Source organism: Oreochromis aureus, linkage group 10 (genome assembly GCF_013358895.1).
Source record: "Oreochromis aureus strain Israel breed Guangdong linkage group 10, ZZ_aureus, whole genome shotgun sequence".
Taxonomy (NCBI): domain Eukaryota; kingdom Metazoa; phylum Chordata; class Actinopteri; order Cichliformes; family Cichlidae; genus Oreochromis; species Oreochromis aureus.
The window spans coordinates 12,277,265-12,303,473 of NC_052951.1; the positions used below are offsets into that span (position 1 = coordinate 12,277,265).

Here is a 26,209-nt window from a genome sequence, read left to right on the forward strand (position 1 = left end):
TCCTTGGCCAAGACACTTCACCCGTTGCCTACTGGTGGTGGTCAGAGGGCCTGGTGGTGCCAGTGTCTGGCAGCCTCACCTCTGTCAGTGCACCCCAGGGCAGCTGTGGCTACAATGTAGCTTGCCATCACCAGTGTGTGAATGACTGAATGTAGTGTAAAGTGCTTTGGGGTCCTTACAGACTAAGTAAAGCGCTATACAAATACAGGCCATTTATTTAAAGTAAACGAAATAACAAATTTGGACCAAAGCCATGAGAGCACACAGTGTAGTTGGTGCTATGAGTTTAGCAGCAATATACAGAGAATGCTGCCAAAATCCCTATAAACATGATCAGTGTAAAATCAAGGGAAACTTTACGTGTTTCAAGACAGTAATTATAATGTGCATTTTTAATGAATGGACAAAATTTGACTTCCAGGAAAAGAATTAAATCAGGCCCGTGAAAACAATTTGTAAATGTTTAACTTGCAGCTCCTTGTTTTTCCCACTGCTCCTCACAGCTCCTCTGGGAGAAATGGTGACAGCTGCTGCGTGTTCAGTAACAGCTGCTTTAATTGTGCCATGCTGCTGTTTCCAATTGAGAGACCGGAATTAATTTCTGTTTGAATGCAGTCACAGTTTGGTTTGGGCCCAGCCAAGCATAAAGTACTTTGAACCGGTTACGTTTTAATTGGCCTAGCCCCGAGGGCCTTTGAAATTTGTTATTGAGATTGTGTATGTTGATTTTCAGTAGTCAGCCGATAGCACATGATCAGAGGACTACGGAGTTCTCAGTTCTCCTCTTTTGGAATTATTGTGCAATCTGCCACTATCTTCATCCCTGAAGTTTCAGTAAATCTGCTTCTGTTTTCGATTAAGAGCCACCACTCAAAATCGTGTTGTTTTGTCATTGGGAATGGAAAACCTAACGGTAAGGAGATTTTTATTGGCTGATGGCTTTGAATTTGTTATTCGATATGAAAAAGTAGTTGCAGGTTAAAAAAACAAAAAACAAAAGCAAATCTAACCCTGCTGTGCTTCATATAAGCTCGAACCAGCTTTAAAAAAAAAAATGGAATTCTATGTTTTACTAATGTTTGTGTTCATATATGTCATGCATTTCTAAGTCAAATCTTTCCCTATTTGCATGTTTTTTAAATTCCTAGTATATCTTGCCATTTTATCAAAGGATCAGTTGAATCGGGTATTTGGCCTCAGTGCCAGAAAATCTTGACAGAACACGAGAAAAGCTTACCCTCAGACCTTTGTTCACTTCGTAAGCTTTGTGGTTAAAGCTTTTAAAGTCTATTTTAACCAAACCATGATTTTTTTTCTCAAATCTAACCAAGTAATTTTGTTGTCTAAACATAATCAAACAGCATAAAATGGTTTAAAATCAAAGACTTCCAGTGTGTGAAACTGAGACTGCTGCTGACTTTCCCAATCTGTCCTGCAGCCAGAGCAATGGCGAGAGATTATGAGCAAGAAGATGCGGTTCTCTCCAGAGCTCATCAGTGCCATTCAGGAGGGGAAAACAGCGCTGCTGTGCGGACTGTTGAAGACAGGTGACGGCATCACCCGCCAGCTGGATGAGTCTGAGGATCGCCAGTGGAGGGAGGCCCTCAACCTCTCCATCCGCTTGGGCAACGAGGATGCCATGGACGCCCTCCTGCAAGGAGTCAAGTTTGACTTCCGGCAGATTCATGAGGCTCTGCTAGTCGCCGTGGACACCAACCAGCCAATAGTAGTGAAGCGTCTCCTGGACCGCTTGGATCAGGAGAAGGGGAACAAGATGGACGTACGATCCTTCTCTCAGGCCATATTTGATCGTTCTGTTGACAACTCTCAGTTTGCCCCTGGTGTGACCCCTCTGACTTTAGCCTGCCAGAAAGACCTGTACGACATTGTTACCATGCTCACCCAGAAAGGCCACGTCATCCCGTGGCCACATAAGATCTCCTGTGCCTGTTTGGAGTGTTCTAACGGCCGGCAGTATGACCTGCTGAAGTTCTCCCTGTCTCGCATCAATACTTATCGTGGCATTGCCAGCCGTGCCTACCTGTCCATCACCTCTGATGATGCCATGCTCAGTGCCTTCAGTCTTAGCAAAGAACTCCGTAAGCTGTCGCAGAAAGAGCCAGAGTTCAAGGTCTGAGGAGATTCATAGGTATTCCTGCTCACTATTCACTGTTGGTGTCTCAGTTGCTTCATGACTCACCTGTGGTTAATTTCTCCTACAGCCTCAGTACCTGAGCCTGGAGCAGATCTGTCAGGAGTTTGCAGTGGAGTTGCTGGGCATGTGTCGCAACCAGAGTGAGGTATCCACTATTCTGAACAGCTGTGGAAATGAAACTCAGGATTCCTTGGATGAGCAAGCCTTTGAGGAAGGAATCCCCAGCTTGTCTCGCCTGCGGCTTGCAGTCAACTACAACCAGAAGCAGGTAGCGAGAATTAGAAACTGATGCCAACCAAAGACAAGTAAGATAAGAAACAATCAATTCCTGACTTCTCTGTCTCTGTTTCTCTCTGTTTGTGGCAGTTTGTGGCGCACCCAATCTGCCAGCAGGTTCTGTCCTCTATCTGGTGTGGGAAACTGGAAGGCTGGAGAGGTAGCAGAACGGCCTGGAAGCTGTTTGTCTCTGTGGGAATCTTTCTTACCATGCCCCTTCTTTGCCTTGTCTACTGGATTGCACCGAAGTCAAAGGTCACACACTCTGTAGTAGGAGGTTGATATTGGATATACATAAAGATGTCATGTGAGGTATTATTTCAATTCTCCTTTGACTGTGTTGTTTGTTCCCCAGCTGGGAAAGCTAGTAAGAATTCCTGTGATCAAGTTTCTTCTTCACTCTGCATCCTACCTGTGGTTTCTCATTACATTACTTGGGGAATCGATAACCATGGAGCTATATCGGGACACGTTTGCTTCCCGGCAGCAGAACCTTCTGCACAGCTCCTTCCACATGGTGTGGGTGGTCGGTAGGTGTACTTTCTCTAGTTTTAACTTTTAAAAATAGACAACAGCCATTAGGTGTGAACTGGGTTCAGATTGTTCTGTTTCTTAAAGGATTCTTCTGGTATGAGTGTAAGGAAGTGTGGATCGAGGGGCTTCGGAGTTACTTCCTAGACTGGTGGAACTGCTTGGACGTGATGGTGCTCAGCATGTACCTGGCATCTTTTGCGTTACGTGTGCTTATCTTGCTCAAAGGTTTCTTCCTCTGCCATGATCATGATGGCACAGAGGAGTGTGTCTACTTCACCCAGACTTGTAAGGGAAAAAAAATCAGTGCATTCATCCAAAATGAATGTCACAAATCTTAATGCTCAATTGTTTGTTTTGTTTGTTTGTTTGTTTTGTTTTGACTATGTGAAATTGTCTTGCAGCACGTGACAACTGGCACCAGGAAGATCCTCAGCTGATTGCCGAGGTGCTCTTTGCAGTGACCAGCATGTTAAGCTTCACACGACTGGCATATATCCTGCCAGCCCACGAATCTCTGGGAACACTACAGATCTCCATCGGAAAGATGATTGATGATATGATGAGGTCATTTATATCTGATTCCTTATATTTTTACATCTGAATATACAGAACCAGAAGTATGCGAATGTTATTTTCTGTTTTTTGTTGTTGTTTTTTTTAGATTTATGTTCATACTGATGATCATTGGCACCGCCTTCCTTTGTGGTATCAACAACATCTATGTTCCTTATGTCATTTCTCCAAATCTTGGCAGGTAAGAGTAGAGAGAGTTTGAGAGACTTTTAAATCATCTTTTCTGAAGGCAGTAAAAAGTATTTCTAATTTAAATGATCTACAGAAATGTGATAATTAAAACTAGCCCTTATAGTTAATATCTAAGCTCTCAACGCTTGTTAATGTTATGGGATATATATATATATATATATATATATATATATATATATATATATATATATATATCTATAAGGGTTTGGGTTTTTACTCTATTTTTGAAGCTTAAGTTATCAGGTGCTATCTTCTGAGAAAGTGCTAAGTTGCGCATAAATGAAATACAATAATTTCTCCAACTAAAACCTGAGCACAGACTTCCCGTCAATCTCAAAGGAACTCATACTTATCAAGCCACATACAGCGAATGTATAAAGTGTACACATCCCTGTTGAAATAAATGGTAAATGGCCGGTATTTGTATAGCGCTTTACTTAGTCCCTAAGGACCCCAAAGCGCTTTACACTACATTCAGTCATCCACCCATTCACACACACATTCACCGGCAACCTTCCGATTACAAGACGAACTGTAATTTTTGTCATTAAAAAAACGATCCAAATAAATCATTTAAAAGTGTTTCCCAGCTTTCATGTGACCTATAACCTGTACAGTTCAATTGAATCACATCTTTTAGTGAAGGGAGTCTACCAACATGCTACATCTTGACTTGGTTGTCCACTTTTTTCAGCTTCTGAGGGCATTTCTTGTGCACAACCATCTTCAGGGTAATTTTCTACTGGTGAAGCCATTATCTTTTTGATTTGCATGCTTAGAGTCATTGTCATGTTAAAAAGGTAAAATTCCTCTTCATCTTCAGCTGTCTGGTAGACTCCAAAAGGTTTTGGGCCAAAAGTGACAGGTGTATGGAACTGTAATTACCTCCACCTTGACTAAAGCCCTGGTTTCAGCTAAAGAAAAGCAACCTAAAAATGATACTGCCACCACCTTGCTTCACTGTGGGTATGATGTTCTTTTGGTGATGCATAGTACTTTTTTTGGTACCAAACATACCAAACCTTTTTTTTTTTTTGTCTTTATCAGAAAAGGCTTCCATTTTGCAACCCTACACCATAGTCCAGACATAAGGAGAACACAGGATATTGTTGTCACATGTAGTATACAACAAGGACTTGCCAGTACTGGAGCTTCAGCTCCTTTAGTGTTGCTGTAGGTCTCTGGGCAACTTCTCTGACCAGTTTACTTCTTGTCTTTTCGTTCATTTTGCAACAAAGTCCAGTTCTTTGCAGTGTAATTATTGTCCTATTTTTTCCCTCTACTTTTTGATGGCTGTCTTCTCTGTGTTCAATGAAATTTCAAATACTGTGAAAACATTTTTTGTACCCTTCTTGCAACAGATACCTTTCAACAATGAGATTCTTTTGAGGCTTTGCCCTTTGCAACCCGTGGCTTTGGCTGAAGCAGGCAACTGAGTAAATCTCAGAGAAATCCTCTTAGGACAGCTGAACTTTATTTGGGATTAACCAGAGTCTCTAATTGATGACAGCTGTGTACCCAAGAAGACTCAAAAGATGCTTCAAAGTCCTAGATTATTGGTGTACACACTTATGCAATAAGCCTACTGGACTTTTGTAATGTATATTTTCCCTAACAGATTTGTTTTCCAATTGAATTGTACAGGTGATATATATACCATTAAAGGTGGGAAAAAATTGTATTAATTGCATCATGAAAAAACAGCATTTTAACACTTTCTGTATCCACTGTTCAGTATATCAGTGTCCCTAATTAAGCTGAGTGGATTTCTAGCAGACAGCTCACCGGGGGAGTCACCTGTCATTCAAAATACTCATGCCCCATAAAAATGCACAACTTAACTCTTAAAACAGATAAGTTATAAAAACATTCACCCTTTTGTTCTGCACATCTTGGCAGTTTTGGGCAATTGGCACTGGCTTTATTGTTCAACCCCCTGATATTATAGCTTGATTATAACTTGTCTTGTTTTGTTTTTTTAAATAATAAAACAACCCTCACATCATGCCTGTGCTTTCTTCACTTTCACAGGTTTAATGAGACCTTCCGCTTCCTATTCTGGACCATGTTTGGCGTTGTAAACCAGGACTATGTGGACATGCCAGAGTTTGTGTTTGCAGAATTTGTAGGAAGGATCCTGTATGGTATCTTCACTCTTGTCATTGTCATTGTCCTTCTCAACATGCTTATTGCCATGATAACAAACTCCTTTCAAAAAATTGAGGTAAAGAATTACCATCCTCCTGTGTAACGTCTACAAAAGCGCTCCCCCCCCCTCTGGGATGTGCACAGACCGATGTGCATTTATTTTAATTCAGGATGATGCTGACGTTGAGTGGAAATTTGCCAGGTCAAAGCTGTACCTCAGCTACTTCAGAGAGGGCCTCACGATGCCTGTGCCTTTCAACATCATCCCCTCCCCCAAAGCCATTTTTTACATCCTGAGGTGAGCTGCAAAAATACAGATTTTAAGCTAGAAAAACAGCCTTTTATTCTGATTTTTTTAATTTTTTTTTAAATATATATTTTTTAAAATTCCATTCAAGGGGCATCTTTAGACGAATCTGCTGCTGCTGCTGCACTTGTTCGTCTGAGCAAAAATATCCCCCCATAGCCTCTATAGTAAGTGTGTATGAATTTGATTTTATCAAAAGAATATATTATCTTTTACATTTTACTTAATATATGTTAATTATACTCTATCTGGCATTTAACATGTTTTATGCTATCTGTATTCTTTAAAAAGTCCAATGATAAGGGGTCTGAAGATGGCCAGTTATCGTACCGTCAGCAGGTGATCAGGGCACTGGTGCAGCGCTACATTGAGTCAGCTCGCAGGGAGTTTGAGGAGACCAAGAGGAAAGGTAATGACTCTTTCAGTAAGCACTTGATTTGTTTTTGTAGAGAGGATATATCCTATATGGAAAAAGTATTGGGCCACACCTCTTAATCTTAAGTTCAGGTGTTTTCAGTTCCATGATCACAGATGTATAAAATCAAGCATCTTGGCATGCAGTCTGTCTTTACAAACAAAAGAGGAAAGAATGGATCATTCTAAAGAGGTCTCTGTGCCTCTAAGTGCAAAAAAGTCTCCAATGATCTGCTGACTCAGTAACACCAGAGCTCCAAACCTTCTCTTACATTAGCATCAGCACAAAAACTGTGTGTGAGAGCTTCATTTCATGGTCAGGCACCTTTTGTTGATCTAATGTTTCAGTCCATATAGTGTGTAATTTGACTTCCTAACTAATCTTGTTTTACTACTGACAAAGAGATTAAGGCTTGGGTTCCCAGAAAATGGATTATATTCTATATATCAGCTCTATGATTTTAGCAGGTTTTCTTTTCGTCTTCTTTTTTAAGCACTGGTTTCAGTTTTAAGTAAATTATGAATCATTAAAAAGCTTGTGGTGTGACTAAAGTGTTTTCTTCCCTCAGATATTGGAAATCGAATGACTGAGCTAAGTAAAGTGGTCGCCAGGATGCACAACGATCTGAAAGTCGCCCAGCAGTATGCAATGGATGATGGACAGGATACAAGCGATGCACTGACCAAGAATGGCTCCTCTGTACTGGGGAAATACATCATTGGTGCCAAGAACAATTTCAGAGGTTTTAACACCAGACAAGATGACAAATACACAGCTCTTAAGGTGACTGTGCACAGCAATGAGGAAAAGCTGGATAAAGAAAAGTTTGAAGCACAGATGGAATCAGACATTCAACAGAATGAGGTGGATGAATGTAGAGACGAGGGACAGTTTCCTGACTCTGTTGTGGTGAAAATGGAGGAAGGCCGAGCTCAGGCTGAACAAGAGGAAAAGAAGGAAATTAAGTCAGACGAGAAGGAGGAAGCAGCCAAAAGTGAAATTAGTGTAAATAAAGTGAAAGAGGAGAAAAAAGGAGGAAACGGTTTTAACACAGAAGAAACGGTGAGTGATGAGGCCACGAACGAAGAGGCAGAAACCCTAAGTGAAGGAGGGATGAACAAAGAGGGAAGAGTGACGGATGAACACATGACCTCTGCACATGCCGAGAGCATCGAAGTGAGTGAAACCAAACAAATAATCAGCAAGTTCAATCACATTGAGCTGCAAGAAAAAAAAGCAGCACAACCGAGCTGGATGAAGGGAAGAAAGCCTGAGCATAATGTAGCAGAGAAGCCTCACAATGAGAAGAGCAATGAAAAACCTGAAATGAAGAAAATGATTCCTTCACCTACAGGAAGCAGCAGCTCCCAGGACACGGGCTTTGGTTCCCAAGAAGGGGAAGAATCGATTGATGGCACACCAGTGAGACCTTAACCTTTGAGGTGACCTTGCTGCCTCTTTGGTCACTTTATGCAATATCTGATAAGATGTTTTGCACTGAGTCTGCAGTTGAGCAGTTTTGAGATGTCCACTTTTTCCCCATGTCTTAAAAAGTAAACAAAGCATAAGCAGAGAAACTGTCAGTTTGCATGCAAGATATTTTCCACTACCTAAAAACATTTGCTTTTATCCATTCATCTTTAGATAGACTACATGACAAAATGTTTGGCAATTTCTAAGCCCAAGGATGAAAACTGCAGAGGCTTGCCAGCAATGCTTTAGAGCTTCTTCATACCTTTAGAAAACCCCTCCTTAAATGTGTTGCAGTTTTTGTGCAGATCAAACAAAGTATAGTTGAAAGTTTTTAATAAATGAGCTTTAAGGATGTTTAAGTGCAGATGTGTGTGTAGCAACTGTAGCTCTCTGGATACCTGTGCACAAACTTGTGAAATGTGTTTCTCAAAACCCAGAAGCTTTCATCTCCCAAGACGATTTCATTTCATTTAGATTGTTAGTTATGTTATTTATCAGAAAGATAGACTGCTGTTAAAGTTTTCAATTTACAGTCATTGAAATAAAAGTCTGTCTTAAACAGTGTTGCCTCCTTTTATTTCCATCAGGCAGCTGACCTATACCCGTTGCTACATTGTGACAATACAGGTCTCAGCTTGCTTTATGCATATTACTCCCATGAGGTCTCATGCAGGAACACACTGGCTCATTAATTCACCACCTGCAGCAGCATCGGTCCCATGGCACATATGCAAACTCTTGCACTGGAAAAATCACATTGGCTTATGACCTTTTCTATCACAATGTCTCCTTAAACTTGGTTTTTGTGTTCTCATCAGCCCAACCGAAGCCCAGCGCTGCTGTGCAACAGGTTTTGATGTCTTGTAGCAAAATCCAAAACTTGTATGCAGTATCTTTGAAAATAATTCTGCTGAAGCTCAGACCATTGGATAATGTTTTATTTTCCATTCATCTAAAGTGCAGGTGAACCTGAATTCATTAATGTGACCCACCTGAAGCTAAAAGAAATATAAATTCATTATAACCTATTAATTCTATACAAAACATGCATGCACTGCTTCATGATGTAAAAACAAAACAAAAAACAAAAAAATATTTGTTTTAAAATCCAGAAAATATTAAAATATAAAAACTGTAAATACTTGTAATCTGAAGACATCGGCATTTGTAAACCACATGTTACATCATATACAGATAAAAAGCACCAAGTGTTTCAGAAACACAGGTTTAAGTGGCGAAGCTGAGGTGATTTAGGAATGCAATTGGCTGAGCGTAGCAAACTTCATTTAAGAGCCACACATCAGGCATTCGTCTTTGTTTGCTAAGGAACAGACCATGGCTGCGGTGTTGCGCTCTCTGGTCTCCTCCTCCACGCTCTTAGCCGATTGTGCCTCCTTCAATTTCTCTTTGTTCAGGGTGAATTGAATGGGGTTGGCAGCAGGCTTTGTCCGCAGGTAGTACATGCCAGTTTTCAGGCCCTGTGGGGGGAGGGGGAAAATTGGAAGGTTTCAGGCACCGTTTGGATATTTCTTAATTTCCACCTCAACCATGAATCAGTTGGTCCTAACTTACCAACTTCCAGCCATAGAAATGCATGCTACTAAGTTTTCCATAGTTTGGCTCAGCAATGTGAATGTTAAGCGACTGGCTCTGGTCAATGTATGCGCCACGATCTGCTGCCATCTTGAGGACAGTCTTCTGGGAGATTTCCCACACAGTTTTATACAGCTGCTTCAGATCATCTGGGATATCATCAATGTTCTGAAAAGAAGAGGGAAAATTCACGTTTTATTTGTTCTACACAAGTGAAGTTAGGCTTAATTATAGGAACAATTGGAGCAGTGAAATGGAACAACTGAATAAGCCTTTTACCTGGATGGATCCATTATGAGCTATGAGCTGATTCTTCATGTCCTCGTTCCACAGTCCTCTTTCTGTGAGGTCTTTCAGCAGGTGAGGATTCACAATCTATAGGACAGGTTGAAAACACACATAGCAGCCTTGCCTTTGCTGTGCACATGTCTTAACACACAGTGTGGCAGATGCTTCAACACTCACCTGAAACTCTCCTGAAAGCACCCTGCGGGTGTAGATGTTGCTGGTGTATGCCTCGATGGACTCATTATTGCCCAGGATCTGGGCAGTGGAAGCTGTGGGCATTGGGGCCAAAAGCAGGCTATTCCTCACACCATGCCTGAAGATGAACAAGAGTAAGAACTACGGCCTCAACTCACGGTTAACATGAGCTGTAAATGGAAAACCACATAGGGAGGCATTCAGGAAAACTTACTTGGCAATCTTCTCCTTTAGCACCTTCCAGTCCCATAAATCTGTTGGGGTCTTATTCCACATTTCATACTGAAGGATCTGAAAAACCAAACAAATGTCTTTGTTAGGTTTTGATCACAAACTGCTAAAATGTATCCCAGGGTGGTTTTGAGACACTGTGATATCTACTCACTCCTTTGCTGACAGGAGAGCCGGGGTAGGTTTCATAAGGGCCGAGCTCTGCTGCCAACTCACAACTGGCCTCCAGGGCAGCGTAGTAGATGGTCTCAAAGATCTGAATGTTGAGCAACTGGGCCTCTGGGCTTTCAAACGGATAGCGCATGAGGATAAAGGCATCAGCCAGACCCTGCACACCAATTCCAATTGGCCTGTGACGCTTGTTAGACCTTTCAGCCTGTAAAGAGGGATGGAGAAGTTATCTGTTTACAGAGAGCTTATGAAACCCAGCTGCATGGCTGCAACACCAGAAAGGAAGTCATACCTCAGGCACTGGGTAGTAGTTTATATCGATAATCTTGTTCAGGTTCTTGACAATGACTTTGGTAACAGATGCAAGTTTCTTGAAGTCATAGGTCTTTTCTGGTGTAACGTACATGTTGAGGGCGACGGAAGCCAGGTTACACACTGCAACCTGAGTTAGGAGAACAAACCAAACTGAAAACAAGTTCTGACAGAATAATACACAGTTGTCCCAAAAAGCTAAATTTGTTGTGACCAGTACATCTTCTACCCCTCACCTCATCTTTGCTTGTGTACTCTACGATCTCTGTGCACAGATTGCTGGATTTGATGGTGCCCAGATTTTGCTGATTAGTCTTCCTGTTGCAGGCGTCCTTGTAAAGCATATATGGTGTACCAGTTTCTGTCTGCGACTCAATGATGGCGTACCACAGCTGCTGAGCCTTCACCACACGCTTAGCCCTGCCTTCCTTCTCATATCTGAAAACCAAGACCATCAACAGGACAGGTTAACACTGGGGAAAAAAAAAAGAAAAAAAAAAAGAGCTGTTTGTTGAGAACCGAGTTTGTCGTGCTGATCTTACCGAGTGTAGAGCTCCTCAAACTCCTCCCCCCAGCATTCGTCTAATCCAGGACATTCACTGGGACACATCAGAGACCAGTCCTACAATCACAGCACAAGGATAACATTTGTTCCTATTCAGCATTTAGGGGGAAAAAGCCCTAACTCTGGCCAGCATGGGGTTTCCCCCAGTAATCACCTGATTGGTTTCTACTCGCTTCATAAAAAGGTCTGGGATCCACAAGGCGAAGAACAGGTCCCGCGCCCTCTGCTCTTCTTTACCCGTGTTCTTCTTCAACTCCAAAAACTCGAACACATCAAAATGCCACGGCTCGAGGTACACAGCAAACGCCCCAGGCCTCTAAAGTAAACAAAAACAGAGCCATGCGATTAGCACCATTTTATTTACACTGTTGTTACACATCTTCCATAACTTATGGAAAAATCTCATCTTTACCTTGTTGCCACCCTGGTCAACATAACGTGCTGTGTTGTTGTACACACGAAGCATAGGAACCAGCCCGTTGGAAGTGCCATTAGTCTTTAAGAAACAAAACAAACATGCAGCACTTTAAGTAAAAAACAAAACACATGGCTTAAATGAAAGCAACTCGTCAAAATTTTACTCACCCCAGCAATGTAGCTGCCGGTAGCCCTGATACAGCTAACTGCCAATCCAATACCTCCAGCTGATTTCGAGATGAGAGCGCACTGCTTCAACGTGTCATAAATACCATCGATGCTGTCATCCATCATGGCTAGCAAGAAACAACTGCAGAAATCCAAACAAAGTATATTAGAGGAAAAATATCCCCAGAGTATCAGAGCGTATCAGCAGCCTCAATTATAAATTCTCTACCTGGACATCTGGGGCTTGTTGGTGCCAGCGTTGAACAGTGTAGGAGAAGCGTGAGTGAACCACTTCTCTGACAGCAAGTTGTAGGTCTCAATGGCTGCATCAATGTCACCTTTATGAATTCCGACTGACACTCTCATTAGCATGTGCTGGGGTCGCTCAGCAACTACAGAGAAAGACGTTAAATAGTTAGTATCTGATGGCCTGCACCTATAAACATGCTTATCAATAAGTTATAGGGAATTTAACTCTCACCTTTGCCATTAATCTTCAACAAATACGATCTCTCAAGAGTCTGTCAGAGCAAAAAGCACAAATTAGATTCATAAGCATAGTGTACGCACAATAGGGGTCAGAGATAAAAAAAAAAAAAAAAAAAAAAGGGGGGCACATCACAGTATCCCAATAATTTCGATATTTTTTATTAGATAATGAAAATAGTTTTTCCAAATTCTGTCATCTTTGCAACTTGTGGTGACTAAATGGTTGCCCAGAGCTTCTGAGGGTGTTGAACACTAAGGACTGCTTTTTGCAGAGGTTGCTTGATAGGAGGCAACTTTCCTTCAATCACTCTCAGAGATTGTGGAAGGCTTGGAAATAATCCCTGTCTGATTTGTAAATACAGCTAGATTGCCGACATGTTGCCATCAGTCTGAATGAATCTTTGTCAGTGAACACAATTCAAGGGGACTCGAGTCAACTGGCTGCCAGGTGGTTGTATTCTGGGAAAAAAAAAAATTTGGAACAGGTTTCTGAGCGTAAATGTAATTTTTGTCTATGTAAACAGCAATAGATTTTTGACAATTTATAAGTAATTGCTGTATTATCAGTAACAGATTGCTTATTATTGTCACCTTGAGCCCATTTAGTACCAGACTGATGCCGTCTTATGGCAACATGTACGGCAGGTTTTAGTGACACCATTGGCCCCCCCAGTATATTTGTTTTATTGGAGAAAACAGATACTGACAAAGTTTGAGGACATAATTTGCAGCTGAAAAACAGTGATAAACCACAGTATATGTTGGTAAAATATTCTGCAACATGTTAAACATTGCAAAAATATCATTATGAGTGAAGTGTTGTGGTAATATGTTTGTCTAATGCACAGGATGTTAAATGTAGGGTAAAATGAGAAATTACCTTAAACCCGAAGAAGTTGTAAGAGAAATCTCTGTCATAAATGATTGACGAGTTGAGGCGCTGCAAAAAATTGGGTTAGGTGTTAAAAAGCTTCACCAAACTTTAACTGTGAGGAGACAAACAAAGGAGAAAATCAAACCCAACTTACAGCCTTGTTTTCAAGGACAACGTCCAGCGTCTCCTTGGAGATCATAGGAGAGTGACGTTTATTTAAAGGGTTGATATAGTTGTAGAGGTCTTCCATAACGTCTACACAAACAAAGAGGAATGTCAGTTAGTGCTGATTATTTAAGTGTTCCTAAAAAGCTAAGCAACTTCCTGTGTGCAGTATTATTAGTTACCAAAGATGTGCAGCAGGGGGTGTTATGGTAGACTACAGGTGCTATGATTTCAATGCAAAGTCATACCTATAGATACATTTCATAAAATGCACAGAAATTCAGGAAGTGGGTGCAGAGCAGGGGTGTCAAACATAAGGCCCAGGGGCCAGAATCAGCCCAGAGAAGACTTTAATCTGGCCCACTGGATGGTATTGCATAGATTTTGAACTTTTAACTGTAATTTCAGAAGTTTTGCAGCGTTTCTTAACAATAAAGACTATTGCTATTCATACTACACCAAAGTAAATTTTTTTTAAAGATAATTAAATGACATAAAACTTTCTGTATGTGGCCCATGATGCAAAATGAGTTTGACGTCCCTGCTGTTGAGTATTTTATTTCTTCTGGTAAATCAGCACTCACCACTGAATACTTTCTTGGTCTCTTTGTGCAGGTTAGATACAGCGATGCGTGCAGCCAGGATTGCATAGTCTGGGTGTTTGGTTGTGAGAGTGGCAGCAGTCTCTGCTGCCAGAGTGTCAAGCTCCACTGTGGTGACTCCACTGTACAAACCCTGGATCACCTTCATGGTAATCTGGGCCTGCAGAAACACAAAATATTAGTTTTTTACATTAATTCATCACCTGACCTTTCTTTGTTTCTCTCTCTTTTTTGGGGGGAGCGGGGGGGGGGGGGTGTTAACAACTTACAGGATCCACAAAGTCAGAATTGAGTCCATAGCAAAGCTTCTGGACTCGAGAAGTGATTTTATCAAAGGAAACTGCCTCCCGGCGTCCATCTGAAAAACAAAAAAACAAAAAACAAACAAACACACAAACACAAATTTAATTCAGTACTCTCTAAACTCCGTTGGTCGTTTATCTGAAGTAAAGTATCCTAGCTAGCTAATATAACTTAGTCTTAAACACACCGCATATCACCGTCTAATCGACTCTCCGGCTCAATTTATTCCCCCAGTTTACTCATTAGCTCAGAGGAGGCTCCTAGTGATCACCTGCCTAATCATTTAGTGTCAACAAAAGGCGACACCTCGCTGCTGCTGCGCGCCAAACAAACAGATGATAAAAAGACGCCAAAAGCGCGCTCCCCACACACACACACACACACACACACACACACACACACACACACACACATCAGTCACAGAGGGAAGCCTGTGGACATGGTGTAAAACAGCGGAAAAGTCTACTGAACAATAGTTACGCATTTAAAATTTCAGCTGTCCTGCTTCTATTTTGAATACAAATGTTACAATTAATGTATATGATTAAAAATAAAGAAGACCAAAACAACATAAGAAGCCGGGGGGGGGGCAACCGGTTATCTGTCCGCTTTTTCCTGCCCTTTCATAACTCGAGTCTTTGTTTGGTGTCTCGACGGAAACACCACACAAAGAAACAAAAAGCACCTTTAACATGTGTTTAACACACATATACACAGAGAGAGAGAGAAAATATTCCATATTTTATTGTGCTATTAACATTTACTGCAACTTAAATACATTTCAAGGCTTCCCACCCCCCGACTGTACCAAAGCCGATGACCGGGTTTGCATCAACCTCTTTGACAGAGGAAGTATTAAAGTTAGCTACAGTACCTCGTTTGATAACATGCATGGTGACAAATGAAGCGGCGGTTCTCCTCGGAAAGCAGCTGCTGGTGGTATCTTCTCAGCTGGATGCTGGAAACGAGCTAAAGCAAATGTGGCGCGAAGTAGCTAACAACTAGGTTCAAAACCCTGCGAGAACAATCAAGCACCACAGCAGAATCTCAAACTGTGAGCGCCAAAAGTCCGGAGCTCTAATTCTTCTTCTGTATAGGGTTTATTGGCGGTTGGCAAACAGCAAAATGGTGCATTACCGCCACCACTAGTATGGAGTGTGGACTAGTGATGGTGGCCCCTAGAGACAAAGCATGTACAAACTCCAAAACACTTACAAATTCAAAATAGCACGCACAAACTCCAAAACACATGCAAAATACAAAACACGTACACAATCCAAAACACATGCAAAATACAAAACACATGCAAAATACAAAACACGTACAAACTCCAAAACACATGCAAACTCCAAAACACATGCAAAATCCAAAACACATGCAAAATACAAAACACATGCAAAATACAAAACACGTACAAACTCCAAAACACATGCAAACTCCAAAACACATGCAAAATACAAAACACGTACAAAATCCAAAACACATGCAAAATACAAAACACATGCAAAATACAAAACACATGCAAACTCCAAAACACATGCAAAATACAAAACACATGCAAACTCCAAAGCACAACGGAAGTGCTCCAGGACGCTAGGGGCAGTGTTGAGCTTTTGTTACCTAGTAACTACACAAGCCAGGAAGTACCAATGACCGGATTTGGGCTGTATCCCAATTCAGGGTCTGCAGCCTTTTTTCCCCTCACTTTATTTATCTCATTTTAGACATACAGTCAAGGGGTCTGCAGCCATAAAGGCCGCATTTTAAGGCCAAAGGCTGTCCCAATTCAAAGGCTGCTCGAAATGCTGCCCTCAAATGCGTCCTTCATTTCCCTGAATTTTAACGATGGGTCAATGTAGCCTTCATGGCCCAACATATCCCAGACTTCATAGCGCGGCGGTGGTGTGGATAATTTTGCCGAAAAAAAACGTGGAAGCGAAGCGGCCGAAGAGTAAACTTTCAAAAGTAAGTACTGAGTATTATGTCACTTATTTATGTGCAAATGTTTAATAATGAACAACATTAAAACATTACTGTTGGCCACATGTCGGGAAAGTTATGTGACATTAGCGGTGTTTGTACTAACTTGGTTTTAAAGCCTTTACTTTAAAATATACGCCGTTCAATAGCTGACTTTAATCTTACACAGAATGTGATGATTTTATGCGTAATTAAAGTCAGTCATATATCTACAAACACAACAAGCTGAAAGTCAGTGATGGTGCTCGGTTTGCAGTCCTGAATATCACGGCACAAGCAGGATTCACTGCACTGTTAATGTTAGCTATGTTATATTGCTGCCTCTGTTCGGTGGTGTCGAGCCAAACGGACTTTAACGTGTGTTTGAACGAGCTGACGGTTCACTCGTTAAGCTGAAAGAAAGATGCTTTAATCACAGGAGTCACACATGTGTCCACTGGACCATCTGGGAACTCTTCTTGTTTAGCACTCGTAATAACACAAACACTAAATCCTCCTTCTCTTGTGCTGTTTTGTAGCAGTTTATACACCTGAGACTGTCACCTGTCTGTCTGTCCTGCACTCTCTCTCTGTTTCTTTCTCTCTGATTGTGGAATAAAAGTATGAACATGTATTTATAAGTTACACTTGTGTTTGAATCCTGCAGCTTATCGCACATTTGATTTCCATGTGTGACAACTGCAAGTGTCCAGAGTGAGGACAGACTGAGGGACCCACTGCTGCACATCATCTGTGAGGCTTTGCACCCCTGATGATCCACCAGGACAAACTCAGCAGTGTGTGAGGAAGAGGAGGAGGAAGAGCCAGCAGCAGCTGACAGATGGAGAGAATAGACAGACTGTTCCCTGTTTGTGAAGGACTGCTAGAAAAGTTTAACATAACTAATTGTCTGTCCTGAATCAGTCTTATTAGGTAATGTTCAAATAATTTGATCATTCCACTGTTTTCAGTGTGGGAGAAAGTACTCAGGGCCTTCAAGTTACACACTATGAAAGGCAGCAACAAGTTTAATGTTCAGAAACCTGAAGTATGTATCAGCAGCAGAATGGAGCTAAAAATAAATGTTTGTTTCAGTTCTACGAAGCTTTGAGTATTTTGGATTAGTAGTACTGCTGTGTTTGTTGCATCATATTGCTGTAACTGTTTATATGCTTTATATATTCTGAGCTAAGTTGATCTATAGTGTTACATCATATTCTATAAGGATGTTATGTTTTTGTATACTTTCTGCCCAGTTTGACCCATTTAGCAGAAGTCAGCCTGTTTAAGGCTCTGATATCTATTCTGTGTGACTTAAAGCAGTTATGACATGGTCTGATTTTATCACCCAATAAAGGAATATTCAATATATCAGTCTACTCTTCATTTTATCAGAAACAGTTATCACAGCTTGTACATTTATACAAATATATGTAAGCAATGAGCCAAATTTAGTAATGCCAACATACTGAAGGAACAACATTTGTCTCTTATGTATGATACACCTATATGTGCACTGTCACAGATATTTGTCTTTGAGTGAAGATTTAAGGTGATAGACCAAGGAGCTTGGAAAGAAAAGGTGATAAGACATATAAATAACTGCAACTAGAATCTGTACTGCAGCTCAGTATTTGACACAGAGTTCATGTTCACTGCTGTAATAGCTAATAATGATTAATATAATAACTATAATATTGGCCATATTATATTTACATTACCAAAGGGATATGACTTTAGTCTCATGAAAAACATTGGCTAATTGTTATTTACTAGCTAATCTTAAAATGACCATGTTTTACAGTCCTGTGGTCTCAGCCTCAGATACTTATCAAATCACACAAAGCTCTTGTAGAAACAAACAAACAAATGAACAAAATATGTTCTCCTTCATTTCTGTCAAACTAAGTTGTATGACACGTTTCCAGCGGTTAGTATAATGGTTGCTAGGCAACCTAGGCAGCGCGACGGAGACTAGACCGTCCCATACATTGACTGTCAATGGTCCCATACAGCCCAAACTTGCCGTTTATTTTGCAAATCGAGCTCAACACTGCCCCTAGTGTCGTGGAGCACTTCCGTTGTGATTTGGAGTTTGTAGTGTTTTGGATTTTGTACGTGTTTTGGATTTTGCATGTGTTTTGGAGTTTGCATGTGTTTTGTATTTTGTACGTGTTTTGTATTTTGTAAGTGTCTGTGAAGGTTCTCAGTCATCCAGGTCATCGTAGTCGAAGGAGTTTGCAAAGAAAAGCGTCTGGACTTCTTTAAGTTGCTTGAAAACGTTTCACCTCTCATCCGAGAAGCTTCTTCAGTTCTAAGGTCAAATGGCCGAGAGTCCCAGATTTAAACCCAGTGGGGGTATCCCCCCAAGGAGGGACAAAGGACCCCCTGGTGATCCTCTAATCACATGCGCCAAGGTGTGAAAGCGGGTGTGGGACCTAATCAGCCACGGTTTCGGGTGAGCTCATTGTGAAACCTGGCCCCACCTTGTCATGTGAATTCCTGAGGTCAGATGGCCCAGGATGTGAGTGGGCGTTAAGGCGCCTGGGGAGGGAACTCAAAACTGGATTATAGATGGCAGACAGTTGGTGTCGTACAGAGGCGGTGGTTTACGACACCAACTGTCTGCCAGTTCATGCAGGCCCATATGACAGAGAATTTGCATCTTCTTTTTGTTTTCATATTTTAATTTATATTTAATTGTGTTGTGGTTTGCTGTGTTTTGTGTTGTTTCACTTTAAATTTGTAAAAGGAAAAAGCTGAAAATTTAAATAGCAAAAAATTGAAATGTGAATAGTTGATTTTTGTATTATATCATTTATTTATTACATTTTATGTTGAGTGAATAAATAAATGTATATTTACGGTGAACCCTAGAGACAAAGCACGTACAAAATCCAAAGCACGTACAAACCCTGAAGCACGTACGAACTCCAAAACACGTAAAAACTCCATAGCACGTACAAACTCCGAAGCACCTACAAACTTTAAAACACGTAAAAACTCAGAAGCACGTAAAAACTCCAAAACAAGTACAAAAGACAACAGAAGTGCTCCAGGATGCTAGGCCCAGTGTTGAGCTTTTGATACCTAGTGGCTGCACAAGCCAGCAAGTACCAATGACCGATTTGGTGTGTGGTAGTAGCAGGTAAATGAACATTTTTATTCATTTACCTGCAATTATCTTCATTACCTTCAATTATTTGAATATATATGAGTGCTTGTGTATAAATACACAAACAATACACATATGCTTTCAATTGTGTAATTTAAGTGATCTAGGTAGCTCTATTTTGGAAGTTCAGTTCATGCTAGAAATGTGCTACGGAGTTTGTACGTGTTTTGTCTCTAGGGGCCACCGCATATATTTATATATAAATAAAACCACTTTTTTTTTTACATTAGTAATTCCTTTTGTGCATAATTTTATATTATTGTTAATAATAAATTAATTAAAGCAACAAAACAACCTGAAGAGCCGGTTCGGAGCCGAAAGAGCCGGCTCTTTTTAGTGAGCCGAACCGAAAGCCGGTTCTCTAAAAAGAGCCGGAAATCCCATCACTAGTGTGGACTGGAATGATGCCCCCCCCCACCAAAAAACCCCCTCAAATCCTTTCAAACACTCTTCCCGCTTTAAAAAAAAACTGAAATAACGCCTGGTAACTTTTACTTCCAGAATCCTTTTGCAATAGGTCAACCAGATCCAGTTTCATTTTCATAGCAATGAGATTTTGGTTCAATTGTCTCCTCTCCACCTGATATTTCTGACAGTGCAATATCACATGCTCTATAGTTTCCTTTTCTCCACAGAAGGCACATTCCCCCGTATTATGTTTCCCAATCAAGAATAGAGTAGCATTCAACCCAGTATGACCAAATCTCAATCTCGATATGACCACCTCCTCTCTCCTGCTCCTTCCAGTGGTCCTCATTTCTCCTACCCCCCCCCTTGTATTGTATACAACCACCATCCTCTCCCTCGTAACCAATCACATTCATCGTGTCCTTTTACATTTTCCGGTGGCCTCTTCCCGGACCAAAAATCTGGCGGGATACTTTGAAACAACAGAGTCTTAGAACCAGGGGCGGATCTAGAGAAACTTTCTTAGGGTGGCATGAGGGTGGCAAAGAAATCAAATGGGGTGGCAAAATCAAAGCCCCCCCCCCCCAAACACATTTGCAGGTTGCTACATATGGTTAAAATGATTCAAATGCAGTAAGTATACAAGTTTTTCATATAAATATAGTCTATAACTTCATTATTGTCTGTTGCCCACATAATTACACACTTTAGTTACATAAAACATGTGAGTTTTGATTTTATGTACTGTATAGCCTGTAGGATAAATAAATATGTAGCCCAATAAGTTTAAAATCCAGAAAGCTACACAACATGGGGTGGTTCATTTGCAAACACAAATGAAGTTTCACAGTTTTTTGTTAGAAAACAATCACATTGTTACGTGCTTAAATTACACAAAATGTCCGAAATCTGCACTGTCATGAACAAAAATGTAAACCTAATTTTTCATGATTTGTTGGATTAACCCACTGAGGTCTGAAATACAACCGACCATTTTTGACTAATTTTGAGTTTACGTTTGTATTTCATCCTCAAATTGTTTCATTTTATTTTTTTCCCCTTGCCTTGTTTGGTATCATTCTTTTCAGCTCAACTGAATTTAGTTGTTTTTTCACTGACATACTGCATTAGTATTACTGATCTGAAATCACACAAAGAACTTAAAATCCTAGTAGTATTTTTTACTGTAAAACAAAACAAAAAAACAAACAAAAAAAACACAGACATGTTGAGCAATGTTCCCTCTAATTTTTCATGTGTCTGAGCGAACACACAAACTCCCTGAGCGGTCCCTTGGACCACTGTGAGCAACAGCAGACGTGTGCACTGTGGTCATGCCAGCATCAAATCCATCCAAGTTACATGGTTTACTAAAATAATCAAATTACAGCATTCACATTTATGTTAGACTACTTTTAATTAACTGCTTTAGCCCACTTACAATGAAAATTTAAAAAAAAAAATCTTGTTCATGACCTGTGTAGTATGTTAACACTATTGTAAAAATAAAAAAATAAAAATAACTTGAACTCCAGTTTTGAAAATGCAACTTTCTTTTGTTTTTTCTTTTTTTTTTTTTTTTATAAAGCTCTTATTTGTATTATGAGTATGAGTCTGTGGTCTGGGAGAGAGTCCTGTAACTCTCTGTCTGCAAAATACAGTATATAATGACCAATGGTGGGCAATTAATTATATAGCTCTTCAAAAAAGTTACTGAGTTTTGCAAACAAAGTTTTTTGCAGCTATTTACCTAAAAATGCAGCCAATGCGTTTTCTAAACAAACATTTCAAACTATTTACAGAACAAATTATTTGCGCCACTCCAAAAAACAATTTCTGTCCACTATGAAATAAAGGAGAACAACAGCCTGATACCTGCAGGCCTGACAACAGGAGATGTATCACTCCTGTAACACCTGTAACATTCAGCAGTCGCCTCATTGTTCTGACACACACAACAAAACTATTGACTACACTACACACCAACTACACAAGATTTGCGCTAAACGTCGCAAATCTCTCACATCTCAAAACATTCCTAAAACTTCCCCCCTTCCTAAACAACTGTTGCCATATCATTTTTTGATTGGTTGACATGGTACATTTTTCGACCAATAGGAAAGGGTGGGTTTTTTTTGGTTTTGGCTTTTCTCACAGGGAGAGTGCTTTCGAGCGTTTGCCTTATAAAACGCTGTTTTTACCGTTTCTTCCCGCAGTAAATATAAACAACGATAGTATTCAGGAAGAAAACCAAACATTGCAGATATTTTTATCATAACTCTGGTTTTACGTGGCCTATCAACACAATTTAAAAACTGGTATAAAGTCCACACTTTTTCCGTTAATTGTTCCGTCTGTCCTGCTCACATCTCCAATGGTTGTACACGTTGTCATTAACGTGGCTTCACTCCACATCAGCCACGCCGCTTTGCTAGCTAAAACACCGGTGTCGGCATACCATAAGGACGCTGTCATAGCCTGTCAACGACGTTGATTGGCTGCGTATATACGAATGTGAATCGCATTATTGGCGGGACTATGGGATAAGGTGGCATCGTTCTAATCCCATACGGGAGCAGGCAGTCATTTACTAACACTGCAAAACAGAATTGTTAAAGTTTTAATTTTAATTTCAATTCAGGTTAGATTTTTTTTTTGTGCGCGCAACGCAGATTTTCTGTGCGCAGAGACCGTGCCAGCAGTGCGCAATTGCGCACGCGCGCAGCTTAGAGGGAACATTGATGTTGAGTAAATTTTTATAACTTGAAATGCAAATATAAATTGTACATTTTGTAAACATATACAACTATTTATCTAAAAATGCAGCCAATACACCTGCCGTTTTTTTTTCATTTTGTACAACCATTTAAAAATATTACTAAAACTATAATGACAGAACAATCAGGTGTTGCAATAAGATGCCCCACAAATGATGTGTGCCAGTAAAAAAAAAAAGTTTGTCCACCAAAAGACAGAGGAGAACAGCACAGGGATAAACCTGCAGGCCTGACAACAGGAGGTGTATCACTCCGCTGGATTTCTACTTAGTGACAGTGTTTACATTGCAAATGTGCCTTTATGACATTCATTAGTACCCTCACTGACACACAAAACAAAACGACTAGACAACAGAACAACTACACAACACATCTTATAAATTTATCAATAAGAAATAGGACATTCCCAACTGACTGGAAAAGGGCTGTAGTTACTCCAGTCTTTAAAGGAGGCGAGTGTGATTTGATATGTAATTATCGTCCAATTTCCATACTCCCTGTTCTTTCGAAGGTGCTTGAGAAGGTTGTGGCAGCACAGTTAATTGATTATTTAGAGACTAATCTACTGCTTCATCCAATGCAGTTTGGTTTTAGACCAAAATTTTCCACAGAAATGGCAAATTGCTATTTTGTTGAAAATATTAAGTGTAATCTGGATAATGGTAGTGTTGTGGGTGCAGTGTTCCTTGACCTAAAAAAGGCTTTTGACACTGTCAACCATGACATAGTTCTTTCTAAGTTGATAAAATTTGACTTTTCAAAGCAAGCAGTTGACTGGTTTGAGTCCTATCTCTACAAAAGAGAACAGTGTGTGAGGGTTGATAAAGAAAAGTCATCCATGTTGGAAAACAGAATCGGTATTCCCCAAGGATCTGTTCTTGGCCCATTGCTATTTAGTTTGTTTATAAACGATTTGCCTACCAGCTGCCCAAAAGCCAACTGTCAACTTTATGCAGATGATGCAGTGATACACGTACCAGCTAAGTCACCTGGTGAAGCTGCAGACACCTTAACGATACATCTAAATGGTGTCCAAAAATGGCTGGAACAAAATCATCTTGTTCTGAATTTTAAAAAAAAAACTGTTTCTATGTGTTTTTCGATTAGGAAACGAAATTCATCTGATGATTTTAAAATCAACCTAGGGAACGAAGAAATAAAGGAGGTCAAAGATTTTAAGTTTTTAGGAATAATCTTAGATTCACAATCTTAAATTTGACAAGCACGTAAAGAAGATTTCTAAGACGGTCAAGGCTAATTTGAATTGTTTTAAGTTAATTCGGCACTATATACCCACTTCAGCAGCTCAGTTATTTATGCATTCTATGATATTTTCGCATTTTTCATACTGTATGACAGTTTGGACTCAAGCAGCACCATCTACAATTCAGCCTGTGGTATCTTTATATAATCAAACCTTAAAAATAATGGATAAAAAATCGGTTTGGTGGCATCATTGTCACATTTTACAGAAATATAACTTATTTAGTTTTAAGAGTTTTAATCATTGGTGTTATCTTAAATTAGTTTTTAAATGTATAAATAGGATGGCCCCAGAGTGTCTCAATAGATACATTCAGAGACAAGACAGTAATCGTGTTACTAGGAGTAAGGTGAACGGTAACTGTAAGATATTATACCGCAGATCTACATTCGGTCAGTCAGCTTTTTCTATAAAGGCTTGCCACCTGTGGAAAACACTTCCAACCGATATCAAACTGATTACAGACATTAGATCCTTTACATTGAAGGTTAAAGTGTGATTAAAGGGAAACCAAAGTTGTAGTCATTTTATCTGATGATTTTAATTTTATTTTACATTATTGTCTATTAATTGTAATTGTATTTATGATGTAATTTGGTTTTATGAAAATGTATGTTTTATTGTAATATGTATTTATTTAGATTGTAAGCCCAACAAGGGACAATTATTGAAAATTAGCAGTAGCTATAAACCTATGTGCGGTACATCAGTCTCATGTCTTGCACCTGAACTATGTTAAACTGCACTGTCCCTTTTAAATAAATAAATAACAAAAATAACAAACAAGACAACACAACACACTAAGTATACACTGCACACTAAACGTCACAAATCTCCCACATCTAAAAACTCACTCACTCTCTCTCTCTCTCTCTCACTCGCTCGCTCTGTCTCTCTGCCATTACCATCAATCACAAAACTTTTCCCTCTTCCTAAACATCCAAATCCCACATGTTGACTTTTTTTTTTTAATTGGTCGACATGGTACTTTTTTCCACCGATAGGAAAGAGGTGGCTTTTTTCTTTCTTTACTGTTTTCGCGCTGTCCATAGAAAACGCTAAAAACACACACACACACACACACACACACACACACACACACACACACACACACACAAAAACGTGACGACAGTATTTAGAAAAAAGCATGGCTTATATATATTATCATAACTCTGGATTTACTGGCCTGTAATTAAAAATTAAAAACTTTGAAGTCCGAACTTTCAAAGTGGGCTGAAACAGAGACTCAGTGGCTGCAGCTAAGTGTTGCTAAGTCAGCTTAAAATAGTCATGTGGTTTGGAGGTGCAGCGTGTCTGTGGACCACAGAGGGTTAATAACACTCACCTTCCTTCCATTTCCAGAGTGTAACATCCAACCACCTGTGTAAAATCCGAAATTCCCATGGTGTTGTTCAAAATGTGCTCTGGCACAATCATAAACATCGCTTGCTACTGAAAACAAGGAAAAAGCCGTCCTGCTATGGGCTGAACCATTTGTTAATGATGGAGGGGGGAACACTATGCAATATATTCAGTTTTAGCATTTATATTCACTGTTGACTGTAACTGCGCTCAAACTGTTAATGCTATCTTATTTTAATAAACAACACTGTCATATGCAAAACTGGGGTGGCACTTGGGGTGGCAAGGGATCATTTTAGAGTGGCACTTGCCACCCCATGCCACCCTTCTAGATCCGCCCCTGCTTAGAACATGCAATTATGTGTTTCTGCAACAGGACTGGGTCGTCCATGCAGTTTGGTGACATGTTTGTAAATGTCCTCAAAACCAAAAACAAGTTGTAACACCGAATTTCATATTTATATGTGTCACAAGCATAGATCTTGGAAATCGATTGATGATCTCTCTCATGTTAACAGCTTCTTTCAGTCTGCTGTGTCACAATAATAAACGCTGATACACTGAATGACTTTGTTGCACTTTCAGCTGCATTTTACACTCTCCTAATGAGGCAAATTACATCTTATACTTGCTTTGCTGCTTTTACTGTATTTATCAAGCTGAGTTGAAAATGCAGAGGATTTTTATTAGGTAGGATGAGTATTGACAAGATTTTAAATGAGTTTGTCAGAGGGACAGCTCAGGTTAAACTTTTTGGAGAGGCAAGGTTGAGGTGGTTTGCACATGTGCAGTGGAGGGATGTTGAAGTACGTGCAGAG

The 26,209-nt window shown here is 40.1% G+C and overlaps 2 protein-coding genes across 3 annotated transcripts; one reads left to right on the plus strand and one right to left on the minus strand.

The window, feature by feature from the left end:
* Positions 1–600: 600 nt before the first annotated feature.
* On the plus strand, positions 601–8,580 carry LOC116330215 (short transient receptor potential channel 2-like). Its single transcript, XM_039618057.1, has 13 exons — positions 601–913; positions 1,439–2,131; positions 2,223–2,423; positions 2,522–2,686; positions 2,787–2,961; positions 3,050–3,250; positions 3,367–3,529; positions 3,627–3,719; positions 5,762–5,954; positions 6,049–6,176; positions 6,277–6,352; positions 6,477–6,594; positions 7,169–8,580. The coding sequence occupies exons 1-13, from the start codon at positions 899–901 to the stop codon at positions 8,032–8,034; spliced, it is 3,087 nt and encodes a 1,028-aa protein (XP_039473991.1). The 5' UTR covers positions 601–898; the 3' UTR covers positions 8,035–8,580.
* Positions 8,581–8,990: 410 nt separating this feature from the next.
* Positions 8,991–15,682, minus strand: LOC116330274 (ribonucleoside-diphosphate reductase large subunit). Of its 2 annotated transcripts, none has more exons than XM_031752536.2 (19): positions 15,321–15,682; positions 14,413–14,501; positions 14,126–14,303; positions 13,531–13,631; positions 13,383–13,442; positions 12,495–12,534; positions 12,243–12,405; positions 12,014–12,155; positions 11,841–11,924; positions 11,583–11,744; positions 11,406–11,485; positions 11,100–11,301; positions 10,844–10,993; positions 10,535–10,756; positions 10,364–10,440; positions 10,132–10,267; positions 9,946–10,041; positions 9,646–9,834; positions 8,991–9,551 (listed from the first exon to the last, which is right to left on the minus strand). In XM_031752536.2, the coding sequence occupies exons 1-19, from the start codon at positions 15,337–15,339 to the stop codon at positions 9,360–9,362; spliced, it is 2,382 nt and encodes a 793-aa protein (XP_031608396.1). In that variant the 5' UTR covers positions 15,340–15,682; the 3' UTR covers positions 8,991–9,359. The 2 variants fall into 2 exon arrangements, with proteins under 2 accessions (XP_031608396.1, XP_039474823.1); XM_039618889.1 differs by lacking the exon at positions 15,321–15,682 and adding an exon at positions 14,634–14,829.
* Positions 15,683–26,209: the final 10,527 nt, after the last annotated feature.

What these genes read in the sequence shown, in the direction of transcription:
- LOC116330215 (XM_039618057.1), top strand. An exon ending in ATTTCTCCAAATCTTGGCAG is followed by an intron (nt 3,720 to 5,761) that starts GTAAGAGTAGAG and finishes TCACTTTCACAG; the next exon opens with GTTTAATGAGACCTTCCGCT. An exon ending in TGAGGAGACCAAGAGGAAAG is followed by an intron (nt 6,595 to 7,168) that starts GTAATGACTCTT and finishes TTCTTCCCTCAG; the next exon opens with ATATTGGAAATCGAATGACT.
- LOC116330274 (XM_031752536.2), bottom strand. An exon ending in GTTGAAGATTAATGGCAAAG is followed by an intron (nt 12,406 to 12,494) that starts GTGAGAGTTAAA and finishes CTTTCTCTGTAG; the next exon opens with TTGCTGAGCGACCCCAGCAC. An exon ending in ACTACTACCCAGTGCCTGAG is followed by an intron (nt 10,757 to 10,843) that starts GTATGACTTCCT and finishes CCCTCTTTACAG; the next exon opens with GCTGAAAGGTCTAACAAGCG.